Raw genomic sequence first — 20,743 nt, forward strand, 5'->3', positions numbered from 1 at the left:
GTTTTATTCTTTTGTATAGGAAGACACAGTTTTCCTATCATAAATTGAAGAGGCTATTCTTTCCTCATTGAGTATTCTTGGCTCACTTGTCAAATGTCAGTTGATTACATAGTGTGGGTTAATTTCTGGGCTCTCAACTTTATTCCATTGGTCTGTGTGTCTGTTTTTATGCCACTACCATACTGTTTAGTTTACTATAGCTTTCAAATAAAATTTGAAATCAGGAAGTGTGATGCCTCTAGCTTTGTTCTACTTTCTCACGATTGCTTTGGCTATTCAGGATCTTTTATGGTTCCATATGAATGTTTTTCTTATTTCTGTGAAAAACGCCATTGAAATTTTGTTAGGGGTTTCATTGAATCTATAGCTAGCTTTGGATAGTATGGACTTGTTTTTTGTTTGTTTGTTTGTTTTTTTGCGGTACACGGGCCTCTCACTGTTGTGGCCTCTACTGTTGCGCTCCGGACTCACAGGCCCAGCGGCCATGGCTCACAGGCCCAGCCGCTCCGCGGCATGTGGGATCTTCCCGGACCGGGGCACGAATCGTGTCCCCTGCATCGGCAGGCGGACTCTCAACCATTGTGCCACCAGGGAAGCCCGATAGTATGGACATTTTAACAATATTAATTATTCTGATGTATGCACATAGTATATCATTCCATTTATTTGTGTCTTCAGTTTTTTCATCAATGTGTTGTGATTTTCAGTGTACAGATTTTTCACCTCCTTAGTTAAATTTATTCCTAAATTATTATTTTTGATGCTATTATTGTATAAATGGATTGTTTTCTTTATTTCTTTCTCATATAATTCATTGCTAGTGTATAGAAAAGCAATTGGTTTTTGTACATTAATTTTGTATTCTGCAATTTTACTGAATTCATTTACTAGTTCTTGTTTTAAACTTTTTTTGGGGGGTTTAGGATTTTAGATATATGGTATCGTATCATCCGCACACAATTTTACTTTTCCTTTCCAACTTGGATGCCTTTTACTTCTTTTTCTTGCCTAATTGCTCTGGCTGGGAGTTCTAGCATTATGTTAAATAGGAGTAGTGAGAGTGGCATCCTTGTCTTGTTCCTGATCTTAGTGGAAAAGCGTTCCCATTTCGCTGTTGAGTATGATGTTAGCTGTGGGTTTGTCATGTGCAGCCTTTATTATGTTGAGGTAGTTTACTTCTCTATTAGCTATGCCTCTTTGTAGTAATTTTTAGTGGTTGCTCTTGGCATTACAATATGTATCCTTGTTACAATCTACTTAGAGTTACTATTTGATCACTTTAGATTTTATTCTTCACATCTGACTTTTCCCGTTTCATAAATGAATAAAAAAGTCACAACAATTTAATTCCATTTAAACATTCTACTACTGTCTTTAAGCTACTGTTTTTTATATGTTTTAATTCTTCATAAGTTATAAATTTATACATCCTATCAGAGTGTTATTTTTTACTTTAAACAATTTTTTTTTTTTACTTTAAACAATTTTTTAGGACATTAAGAAAAGAAAAATATATACTTTTTTATGTTTATCCATATATTCACCAATTCTAATACTCTTTATTCCCTTCCTGTAAATCTTAATTTTTATCTTGTATTATTTCCCTTCAACCTGAAGGACATTCTTTAGTATTTCTTTTTCTTTTTTTTTTTTTAAAAACTAAAAATGCCATTGGCTTCTTTAATTGGTTAAGAGCACAAAATGTAACAGGGAGAAAGTCTCTTTTAAACAAATTAAAAAACTGTGGGTTTTTTTTCCCAAATTCTCCCCAAGTTAGATATATACACACCCACAAAAATGGTGTGTGAAGGAAAACTGTCATACACAAGAAGTTGTATCCTGAATTAAGGGAAACAGCTGTTGAAATGGGAATTAACACAATAAAGTCATCAACAGGTTAACAATTTAAAAAATTGAGTCTTCAAATGCTGCATGGCACAAAGCTATACTATATAAAGTACTGCTAGGTATGAAGGAGGAAGTCTGTACGGTTTTTAGCAAAAATGCTTTTCCAGAAAAGCAAATCAAAACAATGCCATCAGCAGACCAAAGAGGCTACAGCTAGATAGCAGAGCTACAACTTCTCATATCTGAGCTAGAAAATTCTGTTTATACAGAATGGACTAAAATTTCAGACAAAATGGACATGTTTTACATTTCTTACTTTATCCATATTAAGTTCTCTGTTTCTTTCTCCCTCACCCCTCAATTCAGCATGATCCAGCCAAAAGATGGCTGCTTTTAGAAGTAGCTATTTTATTTTTCTTTCTGTGGCAAGACTGTCATGAAGCCTGGATATCTCAGGCTCATATGCATCCATGACCAGGGTCCTGTTGTGGTCAAAAAACTTAGCAGTGGACTTGGTGAACTCGGCTTCCCGTTGCTGCTTTGTTCTTCCGCTGATGAAGGTCAGCTTCAGAGTGTGTTTGTCATCGAACCTTTTGAGACTGGACGACAGCTGCCAAATATCATCAGGACCCACCCCTGTGGGATCTTTCCTGTGGGCCACGAGAAAGATGCTCTTCTCCTTATATGAGGTATAAATGGTCAGGATCCCCATCATCACAAAATAGGATATAACGCGCAAAGCCAAAACAGGTTTGGACTCTGGAAAGGGGTGCGTATAATCCCAAATCAAAGCCACTATGGCGAAGAAACAGGAGCTGGTACAGATGGTGAGGCGACCGTCAGTTAGACCAAAATTCTACACATACATGTACTTTTCCAGAAGTACCTTTTTGGCAGAATCATCCAAAGAATTTTTCACAGCTGATCCATCCCATTTGTCAGTTTTTACAGGCTTATCATCAATCTTCCACTTGTCCAGCAAGCCGCTGCGGCTACTGCCTGTCCCACAGCTGGAACCACTGCCAGCCCCACTACTGCCTCCGCCACCACCGGTTCTCCCTCCCTGAGCAGCCGCCGCCGCCACCGCCATCTTGCTTGCTTCTGCCTAGTATTCCTTGTAGTACAGGTATGTTGGGGACTAATTGTCTCAGCTTTCATTTATCTGAAAATGTCTTTATTTAATCTTAATTTTAGATGAATATTATCCTGAATCTAGAACACGTTCTGTAGGATTTCAATTTTTTAAAATCTGTTAAGATTCTAATTCCAAGGCCTGACCAGAGAGAAGGCAGGTGGGACACTTGCCATGGTCAGGCTTTAGGGCAAGAACTTTGAGGATCTAAGACTGCTGATTTCTAGGGAAGGTAAGGGTTGACGTGGGCCCACATGGGCTGCCAAAAATGTATGGATTAACAGGGTCAGTGAAGGCTGATGTTGGCTAACATGGGCTGACTTGGGTCACAACTTTTGAATTCTAATTGATTCTGGGAAGGATCTTAACGCCTCTGTCACTTTCAGAGGGGAAAATTAAAGCATGGAAAGGCAGCAGCTGTCTCAGAATCTCACAGTTGCAGAATGCCAGAACCCAGGCTCTAGAATCGTGTCTTCTTTCTCTAAGCCCAGGACTCCCTCCTTCCATCTCATCTGCCTCTCCATGGAGGCGAGGCAGCAGAGTGCCGACCCATCTGGACAGCACATTCCTGAGAGCTCATGCCTGTCCCTAGCAAGACCTGGAACAGCTTTCAGGACAAAGCTCGTTCCAAGTTCTGGAGGAAATTTTTCATGTTTCTGCATTATCTGGGTTAAACTCCTGTGGGCAGTGACCTTTATAGCATTGTCAACCCTTGAAAAACAAGTGGCAAAAGGAGCACTTTTACATATTAGATGCTGATGACCACCCCCCACTGAGGACATCCAGATAACAGGCATACAAGGTCTCGGACCACAAGGCTTTGGGCACTTAATAATAACCACATTTTCTAATCTGTTGTCTTTCCTTGTTGACTTTTAGCTTTTCTTTCCAACCTTTTCTAGGCCACAAGGCAGTATAAGACCAGGAGTCTGACTGTAGGCAGTGCTGGGATTTCCTTGGTTTGAATTCTATCCCATGTGTTTCTTTCTTTCTTCATATATTGGTATGTATATTAAAGATGCTTATTTACAGTAATTTATTGATCCAAAACTTTAGAGAAACTCTCTAAACATTATCATAAAACATGATATGTTCATCATAAAACAATATAGTGCACAGCAGCAATGCCCACACCCAGACGCACCACAGTGCTATCCATGGGGCCTTGGGGTCCTCTGGGGATCTGGGGACACTCTAATTTGGAGCTTGTTAGTTAAGGATTCCCCACCTCAACAACTGGGTAAGGCACTCAGGGAGCCGTATTTGGGGTTGGACCTCCCGCTAGAGGCGAAGGAAAGTGGATGCCCCTTTTACATTCATCTTTAACATTTGGAGTCCTTAACCTCTCCCCAAGGGAGCTCAGGGGCCACCCCCAAGGCAGTTCATGTGGGTTTGCGTTATTATGCCATCTCCACAGTCCCCTACCCTGGACATACTCAGGAACTGACAGCGCATCTAGCTTTATCTGCTGCCTCGTCAGGCCCTCCCTACCGGAGGAAATTCTTCCAGTGTGTGTGTGATGGTTACGGCCAGGGCAGCCCATCGGCTCGTCAGCATCAGCACCTTTCCCTTTGCTTTACTCCTTCCTTCCGTTTAGAATAACAGTACAACGTAACTCAAAGAGATAAGAATAACATTGTGTTTTCAAATTAAAAAAATATTAAGAATAAGCTGTCCTCTTTCTCTTATTTTTTTAATTGTAAAAAGCATTACTTTTATTGGGAAAATGAAGTCTGATCCTTGTCTCAGCCAGCTGAGATGGGAATGGTAATTTGGCCAAGGTGCTTTTTTTTTTTTTTTTCCTAGCACAATGTAGAAAGTGACCAGTGGTCTCATGTGAGGGCTTGACTCTAAATGCAATAGGACAGGATAAGAAGACAAGGCACAGGCAGAGGGCGGAGGTAGGGTGACAGCCACTGTAGAATTGATTAAGATCAGAGCGGCTGGTGTCTGACCGCCCTCAGTCCCTGTGAAGCTTTGCCCAGGGCCTTGCAAATTTCACCAGGATCCAAGCAACGTTACAATGCTAATAATAGTTAGCATTTGTTAAGGACTTGCTATGGGCCATACACATTTTATAAGCCTTTATACTTAATTTTCTGCCAAATGAAAGACCCAGCCTAGGGAACCGCGGCCATCTGGACTTAGTGCTTTGTCTCCTGACCCCCCGTGTTTGCTGCCCTCACCGACCTCCCGGTCGGCCTCCCAGTCCCTCCTCTGCCTGGTCCTTCCTGGCATGAAGCCTCCTGGTTATCTCTAGCTGTGCTTGTCCATCTCAAACTCTCGTCCTCCAGCTCTCTGTCTGATTGCTGCCCTCTTGGGCAGTGCTACCTCAGACCAATCTGCCATGATGACCCCCAAGTCTGTTGTTCAATTGTGGAACTTTCTGGCTCTATGGCTCTGCTGAGAGGCATCGCCTCCTACAGCTGGGTTTGGACATGGGCAGCTTGAAAAGTAAAACAATAAGCGCTGTATAGAGATGCATACGAAAAGAAGAAGTGGCTGAGACATAGACAAATAATTTGTTTTTAAATGCTATGAAGATGGAGGCCCTGCTGAAAAGTCCACAGATATGCCCAAGATGAATTTTATGGTCTCTTGTTTACATCCCGAGCTAAGAGGTTTGCGTTACTAAATTGTAAACGAAAAAGTCAGTGAGAGAGTTTAAATTGGGCAGAGGTGTGGGATGGCAGCAAACCAAGAGATCACCCTTTTCCTTGCCTCCTCGTTTGGTTAGCCCAACTGCAAAGTTAGTGCTAACTTCTGTCATCTTCTCAAATTCCACCTCTCTGTGGGCGCTTGTATTTCTGGAACATTCGGCCCACATAATAAGGTTGCACTCTCTCCCCTGGTGTTAATTCTGGGTTGTTTGGGAACCTGGCTTCTCCGAAGGGGTCGATCTCCGGACTTTCTAGTAAAGGGTGAGCATAGATGTTTTTAAAAGGGGGTGCTGTACCTTTAAATTCTGAAAGTGAACTTGGCTCAGGAAGGCCAGCAGTCAAGGTCCAGCCCCTAGAAGAGAGAATAGCTACAGATTCTCCATCCTCAGTCTCTGCAAAGGGACGGCTGTGCCAGCCGTGCTCGGGCAGGCTCCTGGCAGCATGGCAGAGAAGCTCGGGGCGCTCCTGCTGGCCCTTGTTCTCAGCCTGGCACAGCCAGCCCCGGCCCGCCGGAAGCTCCTGGTGTTTCTGCTGGATGGTTTTCGCTCTGACTACATCAGTGATGAGGTCCTGGAGTCCTTGCCTGGTTTCAGGGAGATTGTGAGCAGGGGGGTGAAAGCGGATTACTTGACCCCAGACTTTCCCAGTCTCTCGTACCCCAATTACTACAGCCTAATGACTGGTGAGTACCGTGTCCTCCTCCGGGTGGGGAGGGGCGGGCTGGAGTCCAACAGTAGCAGTGAGCTCCTGGCATTAGAGTCTCATGGAAATGCTCAGGTTTCCCTCATCCTTTGGGACCCCAGAGATAGACAGGAAGTGTGTGTTCTTGGCTGAGATTTTTTTTTTCATGGGTGTGTTGTTTTCCAAAAGTTATTCCCAGGACCTGTTTTGGATTCTCAGTGTGGAGAACAGAGAACTACATGAATAGATGATTGTTAAAGTGGTTATTTGTTTTACAAATAAAAAATTCTGGCCTACTCCGTATTTTCTAAGTTCAAATTTAAAAAGTCAACGGGTCTTCATTTGTATCAGATTCCTTCTGTCCCCTTTGCCCTGCAGTCATCTGTCATCCTGGAGCTGTTTTGGCTTGTTTGTCAATGTGCTAGATTATGAAGGTTACATGTGGGATTCCTGGATGACTCGGAGGGAGTTTTCAGGTCATATCCTGAAGTATTACTTAGCAATGCTACTTGGGGCCAGGTAAAATGACACGGAGAAGAAAAAATTGATGTGTAGTTCAGATTCCCATTTTTAACTTCTAGCATCTGTTAACAAAACAAAACCCAACCCCCCAGCTAACCCAGACTGTGCCTGGGTTTGGAAAAGCAGACTTTTGCCTAAAAATGACCTCCATCTGGGATTGCTAGCACGCCAAATGTGATTCCACGAATTTGATCCTCTGTCTGTGCTCACACAGTGAGATTCCTAGCTTCCGGTTTGTTTATCAGCTAACCTCTGTAAGGGCCAGCGAGGCGCTCAGAAAGAATTTAGCAAGCTGTTCAGGGAGGCTGGTAAGAATGCACTGCTATTAATGCTCATGTAGGACTTAGCTATGTGCTCTGAGCGCAGGGAAAACTGTAAATTCTGTTAACAGGAAGGGGATGAGAACTCTTGTATCTCATTATGGATCTTCACAGGACAGCAAAGCCCAAGGATCCTGGAAAGACAAATTGCTATCTCTGACTTCATACGTGGATACTGTATGCATGTGTACATAAAATTAATGGGGAAAGAGATTTTGGAGAATCAGAAATAAAGGCATGGAGAGCAAAAAAAAAAAAAAAAAAAGGCCAGACGGCACACAGCAAGGAATTTATCTGCTCATTTTCAAAAATCTCCCCCAACAGACAAACAATCAGCATCTCTCAGATAAAGAAGATGAACAAAAGTCTCCTCGTCCTCCCTTGGCACGGATCTGCCCTTGCAGGGAAGCCGTTTGCGGGCCGCACATAGAGGTTATTGTGTGTCACAGGCCGACTTCAGCACTGTCCGGGGAGTTTCACACCTGCAGCCACCCCGGCACCAGTTGTCTCTCAGAGCCCTGCTGCGAGGCTCGATTCACAGACTGCCACGTGCACTTTTCTCAGTCTCAGTGGAAGAGGAACAAAATCCGTTTTAGCAAGTCAGACTCCAGCGAGCAAAAAGGGACCATTACAGTCTCCACGGAGAAATGCAGCCAGTGACTCGGCCCTTTGTCTGTCAGATCCATGTTCCTGATATCAGCACAAGGACTAATTTGCACAAAGCCTTAGTCACGCAGACACTGTCTTGTCAGGCTGTGGGTATTTTCTCTGGTCTAGGCACGACAGAAGGGCCCTTCTCGTGGTGGGGCAGTGCAGGCCCCGTGAATGTTTGACAAAGATCTTACCTTTACTTTCAAACTGAGTCTAGCCCGAGAAAACCACAGGCTCTGCATACGGCTTACGCCCTTAGAGGTTTTGATGGTAAAATGTAGGATCTGACTTGCAAGCTCGCTTGGTGCTTAAGTTGGCTTTTTCGCTTCGATAGAAGCAATATTGTATATAGGATGTGTCCAGCAAGACTCATGTTCATGTGCCAGTGTCTTTGGGTGTGACTTGTATCTACTGAGTGGACGTAAAGGCTTGGAGTGGGATTGTGGGCTGGGGTGGCCTGGCCATCAGGTTGCTGCCACCTCCACTGCCCTGGAACTGACTCAGCATGAAATCTAGACTATTTCCCCCAATATCTATGCTTCTTTTTCCACCTGATGTTGAAAAATTCCTCTTTTTTTCATATAAGGAAGGATCTATCCATTGGGAATAGTAGTTAAACATATGGTTTGAGCATATGAACATTTTGTGAACCAACGAAAGAATCATGCTAGATCCTTTCGGTACTAAAAGGTATGCTGTCTTAAGGTTCCTCAGAATTTATAAGACAGACTGTGATCTCAATTCCTTACATGAATTATTGCCCATAAGCCATAAAGCCCTTGGTGTTCTTCTCTTTTCATAATGAGGAATGATGGGTTATTGGAAAGAACTTGGCCTGGGAGCTGGGAGAACTTGGTTGGAGTCCTTGCAGGGTCGGGATGGGCAAGCCATCGCACTGCCCTGAACCTCAGTTTCCTCAGCTTCTGGGTCCTAATCCGGCCAGAATCTCAGGTGTTGCCAGAAGCAGACATGAAATTAGAAAAAGTTAGGACTGGCACCTCTTGGGAGGCCTACGTATTAGAAATTAAGCACATGACTGATCTTTAGAGAGGAGAATTCCATGGGAAGCCACGTGGATGGTGATGGGCAATGAACAGTCACAGGATTTGTGAGGAACCTTGGAAATCATCTAGCCCAATCATTGACATGAAGCCACTGTGACTGATTTTTTTTTCCTTCAAAATGTGTTTGCATCAGGACAGATGTGAACACAATTCCAATAGTGATCAAGAAGATCCATCAGGGGAATTCCCTGGCGGTCCAGTGGTTAGGACTCCACGCTTTCACTGACCAGGGCCTGGGTTCAGTCCCTGGTCGGGGAACTAAGATCCCACAAGCTGTGCGGCCTGGCACCCCACCCCCCTGCAAAAAAGAAAATCCATCAGACAATTGATTACTGGGAACACATAGAATCTTAAAACAGGGCCATTCACCCAGGGAGCCTACATTCAAGTTGAGCAGGAAAGACACATCATATACCTACTAATATCCCAAATGAGTAGCAAGGGCCGAATGGTGTCCCTCCAAAATTCATGTGTTGAAATCCCAACCCCCAGTACATCAGAATGTAACCATATTTAAGGACATGGTGTTTAAAGAGGTGATTAAGTTAAATGATGCTGTTAGAGTGGGGCCCTACTCCGCTATGGCTGATGCTCTTTTAAGAAGAGGAAGAGACATCGGGGATCAACGTTCACAGAGAAGAGACCTCATGAGGACAGTGTGAAGGCTGCCACCTGCAAGCCAAGGAGAGAGGTCTCACCAGAAACCAGACCTGCCGACTCCTTGATCTCAGATTTCCAGCCTCCAGAACTGCAAGAGACCAGTTTCTGTTGTTGGGCCACTCAGTTGGTGGTACTTTGTTAGGGCAGCCCTAGCAGACTGCTACACAAAGGACCAATGGGTAGTTTCCTAATACACTGTGCAAGACCAGAAGAGAGGAGGATTTTCTTCCAGTCAGAGTAGCGTGTGAGAGCATTCTGAAGGCTGGAATAAACAGCCCCAGGCGTGGCGTTTATCATAATATCTTACTTGATGCATAAGCTCTTTGTCTGAAGAGCTGTCTGTAGATCAACTTAATTTTAGTTAAAATATAACCATAGTGTAACTTCTATGGGGAAGCTTTCTGTTTTAATCTTATTAATTAATTTGTTTATTTTTCGCTGTGTTGGGTCTTCGTTTCTGTGCGAGGGCTTTCTCTAGTTGCGGCGAGCGGGGGCCACCCTTCATCGCGGTGCGCGGGCCTCTCACTGTCGCGGGCTCTCTTGTTGCGGAGCACAGGCTCCAGAAGCGCAGGCTCAGTAGTTGTGGCTCACGGGCCTAGTTGCTCCGCGGCATGTGGGATCTTCCCAGACCAGGGCTCGAACCCGTGTCCCCTGCATTGGCAGGCAGATTCTTAACCACCTCGCCACCAAGGAAGCCCTGTTTTAATCTTTTTTTTTTTTTTTTTTTTGCTGTATGCGGGCCTCTCACTGTTGTGGCCTCTCCTGTTGCAGAGCACAGGCTCCGGACGCGCAGGCTCAGTGGCCATGGCTCACGGGCCCAGCCGCTCCGTGGCATGTGGGATCTTCCCAGACCGGGGCACGAACCCGTGTCCCCTACATCGGCAGGCAGACTCTGAACCACTGCGCCACCAAGGAAGCCCTGTTTTAATCTTTAACTGTGGATCTTTTTGTAAAATTATTCTCTTTGAGGTAAATCCCCATTTGATTTAAGTAAAGTTTAACATAACATCCACGGACAAAAAGCAGTGATTTGTTCAATGCAGATCACGCATAAGAGAAAACATTGGGTGTGTTTTGAGGCAGCATGAGGTAGCATCATTTTGCCAAAGCCAATGGCAACAGTTGTTTGTAACTCTTGAGCACTTCTGATTAAGTGTTTGTGGAAGGTGGCCCAGAAATGTCCTGAGTAGCAGGGAAGCTGGTTTAGAATTTAATCTTCCTGAACATAATCTGCCAGGAGATGAACATATCCTGAGTTGTTTGCTATACAGTGTGTTATTATCATGTTAACATTTAGAAGCTGGTAAATGAAGTGCAGGGAGACTGCGTGCTTCACTGCAGACACCTAAGAACCTCAGTAGCAGGGCTGAGGTTGGAGGGCAGGCCTCGGAGGCCAGTTCTCACACAGCAACCAGCAGGGCCCCGACCCGAGTCCTGGCGTGCCCAGAAGGTTTTGTGTATGACCTGGGACCCAGGACAGAGGTCTCCTTATGACCAGTCCGGGAAGCAGCCAGAGCCTGGATGAAGACACTTGATTAATCCTCTGGTGGAATCAAAGCAAAACCAAGGGCGTTAACTGCTTAGAATTAGTATCTGTGCCGATGGCAGTCCTGACCACCCTCCTAGAAATGACACGTGAAGCAAATTCTTCCCAGATATCAAGGCCTCACATTCTGGAGTGAGGGATTGCCGGGTAAGGCAAGCTTTCCCTTGCCTTTAAGAAAATAGCCGATTTAAATTAAAACCGGCTGTCACTTGGACCAAAGGAAATCAATGCAGAAAGTACTTGAGAAATCATGTTTTGAAAAAAAGCCCACATCGTCAGCCTTCTGGAGAGTTCAGTTTCACTTGTGGCGGCCTCTGCACGCCCACAGCACAAGCAGCATGGACACGGCCCCTCTCCAGGGCACCCTGGCCTCTCCTCCCCCTGGATCAGCATCTGCTCGGGGCTGTTCAGCCCAGGGCTTGGCTTCCTTGGATTTAGATGCCTCTGTCTGGGGTGCCCACTGCTCCCCGCTTACTCTATCTCCTGCAAAACCCCGTCATGCTTTGGTTTTCAGCAGCGGCCTCCTGGTCATCAAGGGTCAGTCCTCTGCTTTGATGGCCTCCTTCCTGATAGCGCCCTCAGTTCCAGGACGCCCTCCTCTCTCTGTTTCCTCCTATCTCACTGATTCCTCCGGTCCCTTCTGTCGGCCCCTCCCCATCTTCCTCACCACCTTTTCTCCCGCAGCTGAGTCGGCTCTGCTTTCAGGATGGATCGCAGAGCCTCTGCTTCTCCTGCCTCCATCCCTGGGGCCCTGACCAGAGGGCGCACCCTCGGGAGCCTAGAGCTTCCCAGCAGCTCCTGGTGCCCCACCCTCTCTGCCCTACAGTTTGTCTCATATGCGTACCAGACTAGTCCTCTTAAAACACATGCCCGATGGTGTCACTCCTCTGTTCAGACGCTCCAGTAGATTCAGGCTCTTACAGAACTGGCCCCAGGTCACCCAGCCCTTTCCAGCCTCATTCCCCACCATTTCTTCCCTTTTTTCCTCACCTGTTCCAGGCAGGTGGCCATCCCAGGACACCTGAACTTGCTGTTCCTTCTGTCTGGAATGCTTTTCCCCAGAAAGACCCAAAGTTTGAGGGATCTTAGTTCCCTGACCAGGGATTGAACCGCGCCCTCGGCAGTAGAAGCACCAAGTCCTAACCACTGGACCGCCAGGGAATTCTTGCTCCGTTGCTTTTTTTAGATCTCTTCCCCAAAGTCACTGCAGTGGATACTCCTTCCCTGGCCACCCTCCCTTCACTTGTCATGCTCTGTCTTCAAACAAAATTTATCCTAGTGAAGAAGCATTATAATAATGATCAAAGCGTTCAGAGTTTCAGGGAACTTGATTATTATTTTGATTTTAGATACTACTAAACTAGCAGGCAGAGGAAAAGACTGAAATTATGCTTTGCCTTGTGAAAGCAATGAACAGATATTTAGGTGAACCGATTACCATTTATGCCTAATAATCTTATATAACCTCAAAGCATGTCTATCAGTTTTGTTTTACATTTTGACTATAAGGTCAGGGGCTGCAAGAGGGCTGAAAGGAGAGTCACCCATGAGGAGGGTGCTGGGCCTCAAGGGCCTGGGGTGTAGGGGGTGCAGCAATACACTAGTCATCAGCATAGCCCTAAACAGAGCCTAACTCCAGCCAAGACTGCCGAAGCCAAGGAGGCGGAGGCATCAGCGAAGCACGAATGAGGCGAATGGTTCAGAACCGTGAGAACAACTGTGAGAGGGCAGCGAAGGCCACGTTTTGTGTGGTCTTGGCTGTGAGGCCCAGGGATGGGTCTGGCGACTTAAAGGGTCAGGCCGTCTTGTGCTCTCGGTCTCCACTCCACATTGCTTAAGGCTCATGAGAGGCTCCTTAGATATTTGAAAACAGGAAATGGTTTATGGGCTGAATCGTGTCTTCCTTGTCCAACACACAAATGTGTATCTTGAAGTCCTCTCCCCCAGTGCCTCAGAAAGTGACTGCATTTGGAGAGAGGGTCTCTAAAATGGCAATTAAGTTAAATGGAGCTGTTAGGGTGGGCTCTAATGCAACATAGCTGATGTCCTGATAAGAAGAGGAGATTAGGACACAGATGGGCACCAAAGGAAAACCATATGCAGACACAGGGAGAAGGTGGCCATCTACAAAGCCAACGAGAGAGGGCTGTAGAAAAGACCAACCCTGATGACGCCTTGATTTTGGACTTCTAGCCTCCAGAATTGTGAAAAATAAAGTTCTGTTGTTCAAGTCACCTGGTCCGTGGTACTTTGTTACGACAGCTCTTGGAAACTAACACAGGCAGGATGGGGGCCACGGGGCAGCCGATGGAAGAATGAAGGCTTCTTTAGCCACACCACTTCCACCCCCAGACCTACTTCCTGAGAATTCCTGATGGTTTATGCCCTGAAATTGAGGTGGTCACGGTGTTTGGTTTCCTAGGGCTGCTGTAACAAATTACCACAAATGCGGTGACCTAAAATAATAGAAATTATTCCTTCATAGTTCTGGAAGCCAGTCGTCTGAAATCAAGGTGCCAGCAGGGCCACGCTCCCTCTGAAGGCTCTAGGGCAGCATCTGTTCCATGCCTTTCTCTCAGCTTTCTTGCATTGCCAGCAGTCCTTGGTATTTTTGGTTTGTAGATTGCATCGAAGTGTCACTCCAATCTCTGCCTTCACTGTCATGGCGTTCTCCCTGTGTGTCCCTTCTTATAAGGACACCAGTCATATGGGATTAGGGATTAGGGCCCGTCCTCGTGACCTCATCTTAACTTGATTACATCTGCAAAGACCTTGTGTCTAAATAAGGTCTCACTCACAGGTGCTGAGGGATAGAACTTCAACATAACTCTTTAGAGAACACGGTTCAACCCACAGTACATGGTATAGTGGAAAGAGCTATGGATTTGCTGCCAAAGATCTAATTTCATCCATTCTCTCACTTTCTGACTTGCAGGATTTGAAGTGCTTTTGAGTTTTAATATTATTTAGCAGTAGAATGGAGAAAGTAAAGCTTACCCAATAGGCTTGTTGTGAGGACAGAATGAGAAACTTTGTGTAAAACCACCGTTATAAAAATTGTACCTATTACCCACTTGACCAATAAGATTAGGCTAAATCATGTCGCAGTAGCAAGCTCTGTCAGAGGCTTGCCACAACTAAGATTTTTTTTTTTCACTCATGTGCATGGACTTTAAGGATTAACTGCCCCATTTCCTCTTCATTTTGAGACACAGGCTGAAAAAGCCACTTCTAAATGAGACGTGCTTCTCGCATGGCAGAGGGAAAAGGGAAAATGGCGAACAGTGTAATGATGTTTAAAAGTTCTGCTCAGAGGTGGCACAAGTCACATCTACTCCCGTTTCATTGGCCAAAGCAAATCATATCGCCAAGCTTGATGCCAATGGTTCAGGATATATAATCCTCACATAGAGGTGGCGGGAATATATTTAACTTTTATGTGCTGAATGGATATTAGGTGCATTTTATAAGAAACTCGTAGGTATTAATTTAAACAAATGGCATAGAGATTAAGTGTCTGCAACTCAGGGAGACAGGTCTTATTGGGAGTTATAATGGTCTTGAACAGTTCCATGGAAAAGGTGGATCTAGGAATAAACACTGAAAGATGACTGGAAAGATTTTTAGTGTAGATAAATTTAGGGCCAGATCTTAAAAAAAAAAAATCTATAAAGACTCTGATGAGGGACTTGGCACAAGTACAGTCAGAGAAATAGTCAGAGACACATTAACAAGACAGAGGGAAGGGTGCTAAACCCATTCACCATCCCCGGTACAGGGTAGAGGGTTAGAGAGAGAGAGGTGAATTTGTTTTATAAAAAGAGAAAAAAGGCATGCAATTGATAGAAGGCTTTGAAGGCTAAATTGAAGATAATTCAGTAGGCTCCGCCTTTCCTTTTTTTCTACTTCAAACGTTGGAGCATCTATTCTTTCTGATGGCTATAAGTGAAGAGTTGAATTTGAGGAGCGCCCTCGAGGCAGAACTTGCTGATGGGGTAGTGAGTGAACATGGAAGAGCTGAAAAGAAGGGAACCTGAATCAATTCCAAGCCTACAAGAAATTCAGAAGTCTGGGGCTCCTATGAGCAAAGATGGGAAAGTTTGGACGGCTGTTTATTTGACGAAGTAAATTTTCATCAGAATAGATTTCAGGTTGGATTAGGATATTCACCTGGAGTTGGCCCTTTAGGGGGTCAGAGACAACCTCTTAAAGGAGAGTTCCAGAAACATGTAGAATAATCATGGGGGTCAAGGAGAGAAATTTCTCCTGTGGGTTCCAGTGGACCCCAGTATATGGACTTCTCTTCTCTCTGCTTGCCCCACGGCTGGTAGAGGACATTTCTCACAAACACACAATTAAATCTGTCTCCTCATCTGCATGAACTCTTGCCTCAATTTTGTCACTTACTTCCCAGAGATTTCATGTTTCCACTTAAAGCTATGGTGCGTGTCATGGGTCCTGAGTAAGCCGCCTGCAGAAAGCGGCTGGGTGTGTGAGGTGTCGGGCGACAGAAGCCGTGAGGGCCGCTCACCGGCTCAAGCCCGGAGAAAAAAGCGCGTTCCAAGAATTTACGAAAATAATCTCTCCCGGCATGTCATTATTTCAGCTCTCGCCATCAGACCTCTCGACACTGAAGGGCCACTTTTCAAAAAGTGTGTTTCTCTTGGCTTCCACGGTGATGGCAGGGTGTTCATTCGGCTGCTGGAAATGAAACGCACTCCCTGCAGGAGGGGACGGAGAGGCTGGCGGGCAGAGCTGTGGTGAAAGTCTTTGATTATAAGCACAGCAGACCCTCTTTTAGGAGGTTCCCTTCCTGGAGCCAGGTGGTCTCCATACCAGGCTGGTCTCCTGTCTCACTCCCTCTCCCCTCTCCCCACTGCTGATTGGTGGGACCACAGGCTTCCTGCCAAGGCTGCTCTCAGGACCTGCTTCATCATCAGTGCTACGCCACAAACGGGTTAAAGAACATTTAGAATGGATTCAGAGGGAGCCTGAGTCAGCATGTTAACATTTATTTCAGACACTTTAGACAGCACCTACTGGGGTTTCAGAGTCCCCGTCCGTGAATAAGGCCATTGTGTCCACGGTCTCCTGGGCGAGGACCCCGGGCAGGCCCGGGACTCCGCTGCGTCCTGTGTGCAGCATTCGGCTTGCGTCACATCTTGTGCTCGATCGGAACCTACTCCTGCCTTTGGCGCTTTCCGGAGCGAGGAGAGGGGCAAGGGCTTGATAGGCAGGTCACAGAGCCACGAGGGGCAGACGCATCTGGGCGAAGGGCTGCCCAGGCTGCAATCACAGACGGGCCTGTGGTGAGGGGAATGCCGAGCCTTCACCCCCCTGCTGAAGCAGCTTCCCCTGGGCGCCCGCCTTTAAGAGTGAGCGCTCCTGTGGTGCCAGGTCTGAGTCAGGAGGACAGACGCGGTCATTGGGAGAACTCACGTAAGCGTCTGCAGCAGAGCATCCTCACCTGTGTGCTGTGGGCCGTGAGAGGGTTACAGGTGTGCTCGGGGACCCGGTCCCCCGTCCCATCCCCTTGGGGAGAGCAGCCTTGTCTGTTCACCCCAGGTTGCCCAACACAAATGTCTGATGGGCAGCAGGTTGGCAAGCCCTGCTCGAGCAGAAAGAGCGTGGGCAGGGAGTCAGGGGCTTCCCTCCGGGGACTGGAGACAGTCGACCAGAGCCCACCTTGGGTCCAGCCTCTGAAGGCCTTCCGCCGACTGTAGGCCAGGGCATCCGCATGGCAATCTACCCTGCTGCTGGTCTACACTCACTCACAGCGAGTGTAGTGGAACGCGGGCAGTCAAAGCATCTGGGCCCAGAGCTTGCTCAGAAGAGACAGTTGATTCGTGTCTGTTGCACTTCTTTGGTTCGGTGCCAGGAACTAGGCTTGCATTCGATCCCATGGTGGAAGCCTTATAGTATTTATCTGTCTTCTAAGTCTCTGGAGTTTTGGCGCTGAACCTCATCAGCTGAGGTCCCACTATTTTCTAACAAACTGCTGTGTCGACACTGGATTCTGGATTCCTCCGGCCATACTCTGTAGGCTTCTGAGTCCCCTCCTTCATCCTCACGTGGGCTGTGCTTCTCCTTCCCAGGTCCAAACGAGCACCCCTGCCACATTCAGCCTGTTGTCCTGGACCTCCTAGCACCCAAGGCTCTCCGGTTTTGCTGGGCTCTGTGGGTGGATCTAATTCCAGGTTCTGGTTACTCCCAGTCTGGCCCATTTCCCCACAGCTTAGCCAGCTGGCCTCACACCAAAACATGACACCCCTCCCTGTACGTTTCTGTGTGTGACTTTCATAGTCCATTTTAGTGTGCATTTGTCGGTGTAAAACAGAACGCTAAAACTGTATGAATGAGCTTGGAACTATGTAACAAAACCCACTACATCCCAATCCAAAGTTTCCCCCAGAGACATTCAGAATTACAAAATGCGAAAAGCAGAAGATGCTTTAGGAATGCTAGTGCATTCATTTGTCTCACTATGCAGAACAGAGACTGGGGCGTAAGATTCAGCTCCAGCGTCTATATAAGGGCAGAACCTCACCAAACACAGGCCTGTGAGTCAGGCCAGAGTCTGGCCTCTCTCGAATGTGCAGGGATGGAAGCCGAGGAATCCTTCCCAACCCTTCCTGCCTGTTTATCCACGCCGGCCACTTTGCCTGTGCTCTCTGAGCACTCCACTCTTTCCCGGCCGGGCTTCCCTGCTTGGTTTGCTTTTGCTGTTTTCTCACCCTCCTTGATGCCTCCCGAGATGTGTAAGCTGAAGTGGAGATGGGATTCGAAGAAGCTTTGTGTGTAGATTTCATCAAAGATCCAGTCAGGAAGGTAGTGGAAGCGCCTAGAAGAGTGTGTGTGTTGGGGGTGGAGGGTGCTTAGACTCAGCTCAGCCATTCCGCCCCCCCCCCACTTCCCAGGCCTTGGCTGGTCATCGGGGGCTGGCTGCTGTCCTTCACAAGCCTTAAATGACCTCACCAAGTTCTGATGGAACAGATAAGAGAGTCACAGTCCAAAGACTTCACTCTCAGACTGTGTTAACAGCTGCTAAAAGCTAAAATAATCAAATGGAAACAAAAATGCCTTTATTTACTCAATTCTCAGCCACCTGTTTGACTAGCCTTTTGAACTGACTAGCCAGCTGTGTGGTGAATCTCACCTCAGGAGCTTCCATCAGTGGAAACAGACTGATTCCTCCCCTTCAAACACAGGGATCATCAGGGTTCTGTTGGCCAGTTGTGGAACCCCTGCGGGAATGGAATTTTGCAGAATGACCTCTTTACCTCCCTGTTTTGGTTGGAGGCCTCTCTGAGAACGCCCAGTCCTTCCCTCTGCTTATACTACTTATTACTTCTGGAAGCGCTCTACTCCCATCCTCCTTGGAACCCCCAAGCCTCCACCCCAGCCCGGACCCTGCTTCCCTCCACCCATCTTGTTCTTTGAAGCCAAAATAAGATGTCCCCCCTCTACAAGGCCTTGACCCACAGATAGTAGCATCTCAGAGCTGGATGGCGCTCTGAGATCTCATTTTCATCCATTTGCTGGCTCCTTTACCCCTTACTGTCTGAACCACAGAATTTGGTAATTACAACAGCATGTAATGTTGACGTATGTTCATAAAGTACATTTGTGTCTGATCGTTCCCTATGCGGGGATATATGATCATTTCCTAGGTGAGAGGTGCTGTTCTGAAGGGACATGGCCTCTGTCTTGGATGAGCTTGCAGTTAAGCTGAGCAGCTCAGTATGTGCAGAAAGAAATAGTCATAGGCCAGGACAGAATAAGGACAGAATAGGCACAGGGTATGCGGGGACCATTTCTAAGGGTGTGCGGTGAAGAGGGAAGGTTTGCTGAGGTGACGCTGTTTGAGCGAAGCCTGAAGGATTTGGGCAGGTTGAAACCTGGCAGAAGGGCCGAGAGGGTGAATGGCGTTGCTCAAGTCGAGGGGCAGAGGCGGGAATAACGGGGAGCGTTTGGAGAGCAGAAGTGGGCTTTGAGATGATTACTCTGACATTTCTGAGTAGTGTGGGTTTGGGAGAGGCCATCCAAATCCAAGGTGAGAATGAAGGAGCCTGGGAGTCAAGTCCCCAGAATTATGTAGCCCATCCTGTTTTCCTGTCTTCCTTGCTTCCCTCAAGGCATATATGCCTTCCTTCCTTCCTTCCCCTTTAAAGTCATGTTCACCATGTGTTTAAATGAGGTCAGTTTGAGATGATAAAAAGTCCCAAAGGAAGGAGTGTGTCCAGCAGGTAATATCAGCTCTCCAGAGACAAAAGGGACTGGACACCTACTTGAAACATGATGGAAGGGAATATACTGGCTAATGTTTCAATAAAATATATCAATACAGTATCTAAGTCTCATACTTTGGGCACTTGCAAGACACCTGGTGGGGATTTCTTTACTAGCCATGAAGGCTGCAGATACAGATTTCAGAGTTGTCCTCATAGAGGTGGGAATTATGTGAGTAGATGAGGCTCCTTGGGAGGATTGTGTCAAGAGAAGGGAAAGAGATCAAGGTGAAACCTTGGGGGACCTTCTTACGTTTAGGGAGCACGACACAGAAGAAGAGACAGGAAAGGAGACAAGGAAGAAGTAAAGACCTATCACAGAACATTCTAGCAAAGACCTCAAATGGAAATCAGGAGTCAAATAAGGTCAGAGTAATCAAGGAAAGAAGAAGTTTCTATAGGAGATGGACAGTATTATCAAACAGAAAAATTAAAAAGAAACAAAAAAGGGGCTTTGCATGTAGCAGCAGGGTTTGGAGACCAGTAGGGAGATGGAAAGTCTGGACAAGACTGTAGGTAAAGCCTGCATTTGGAGGACTTGGGGGCTGGTATTCGACTGTGTAGCTGGGAATCTGAGGGATGTAACTTAGTGTTGATATGCTAATGAGGTCCTATATGTGGATCTCTATAGCTGTGCTCTCAAGTGATCTTTTAAAATTATTAATAGATTTATTGAGGTATAACTTACATACCATAAAATCTATCCATTGTAAGTGTACAACTCAATGACTTTTAGTATGTTTACAGAGGTGTGCAACTATCACCACAATATAATTTTAGAATATTTCCATCATCCCAAAAGGAAAACTTGGGCCGGGTAGTTGCTCTCCATTTTCACCTCCAGCCCTAGGTAACCACTAATCTTCTTTCTTTCTCTAAAGATTTGCCCTTTCTGGACATTTCGTATAAATGGAACCATGTGTTCTTTTGTATTTGTCTTCTTTCACGCAGCACAATGCTTCTGAGGTTCATCCGTGTTGTATTAGTACATCATTCCCTTTCACTGGCAGAAAACGTTCCATTGTATGGATAGGCCACACTTTGTTTATTCATTCACCAGCTGATGAACATTTGGGCCATTTCCACTTTTCAGCTATCATGAATAAGGCTGCTATGAGCATTCGTGTACAAGCCTTTGTGTGGACATACGTCGTCATTCCTCCTGGGTAGATACCTAGGCATGAACTTGCTGGGTCATATGGTAATGCTACCTTTAACATGGAAAATTGCCAAACTGTTTTCCAAAGTGGCTGCACCATTTTATATTCCCACTGTATGACGGTTCCCATTTTTCTACATCCTCAATAACACTTGTCATTGTCTTTCCTTTTTTACTATAGCCATTCGAGTGGGAGTGACAGGGTATTTCAT

The 20,743-nt window shown here is 46.2% G+C and overlaps 1 protein-coding gene and 1 pseudogene across 5 annotated transcripts in view; one reads left to right on the forward strand and one right to left on the reverse strand.

Annotated features, from left to right (window-relative positions):
• Positions 1-1,631: 1,631 nt before the first annotated feature.
• On the reverse strand, positions 1,632-2,947 carry LOC137216119 (signal peptidase complex subunit 2 pseudogene; annotated as a pseudogene).
• Positions 2,948-5,964: 3,017 nt separating this feature from the next.
• Positions 5,965-20,743, forward strand: part of ENPP6 (ectonucleotide pyrophosphatase/phosphodiesterase 6) — a 96,919-nt gene continuing 82,140 nt past the window's right edge. For 2 of the 5 annotated variants that reach the window (XM_067722030.1, XM_067722031.1), the window contains exon 1: positions 5,968-6,322. In XM_067722030.1, coding sequence (XP_067578131.1) covers positions 6,082-6,322 — 241 coding nt within the window. In that variant the 5' untranslated portion in view covers positions 5,968-6,081. Of the gene's footprint in view, positions 6,323-20,743 lie in introns of all 5 variants that reach the window. The other 3 variants (XM_067722029.1, XM_067722032.1, XM_067722033.1) reach the window with 3 other exon arrangements.

Source organism: Pseudorca crassidens, chromosome 21 (genome assembly GCF_039906515.1).
Source record: "Pseudorca crassidens isolate mPseCra1 chromosome 21, mPseCra1.hap1, whole genome shotgun sequence".
In the NCBI taxonomy this organism is placed as follows: Eukaryota; Metazoa; Chordata; class Mammalia; order Artiodactyla; family Delphinidae; genus Pseudorca; species Pseudorca crassidens.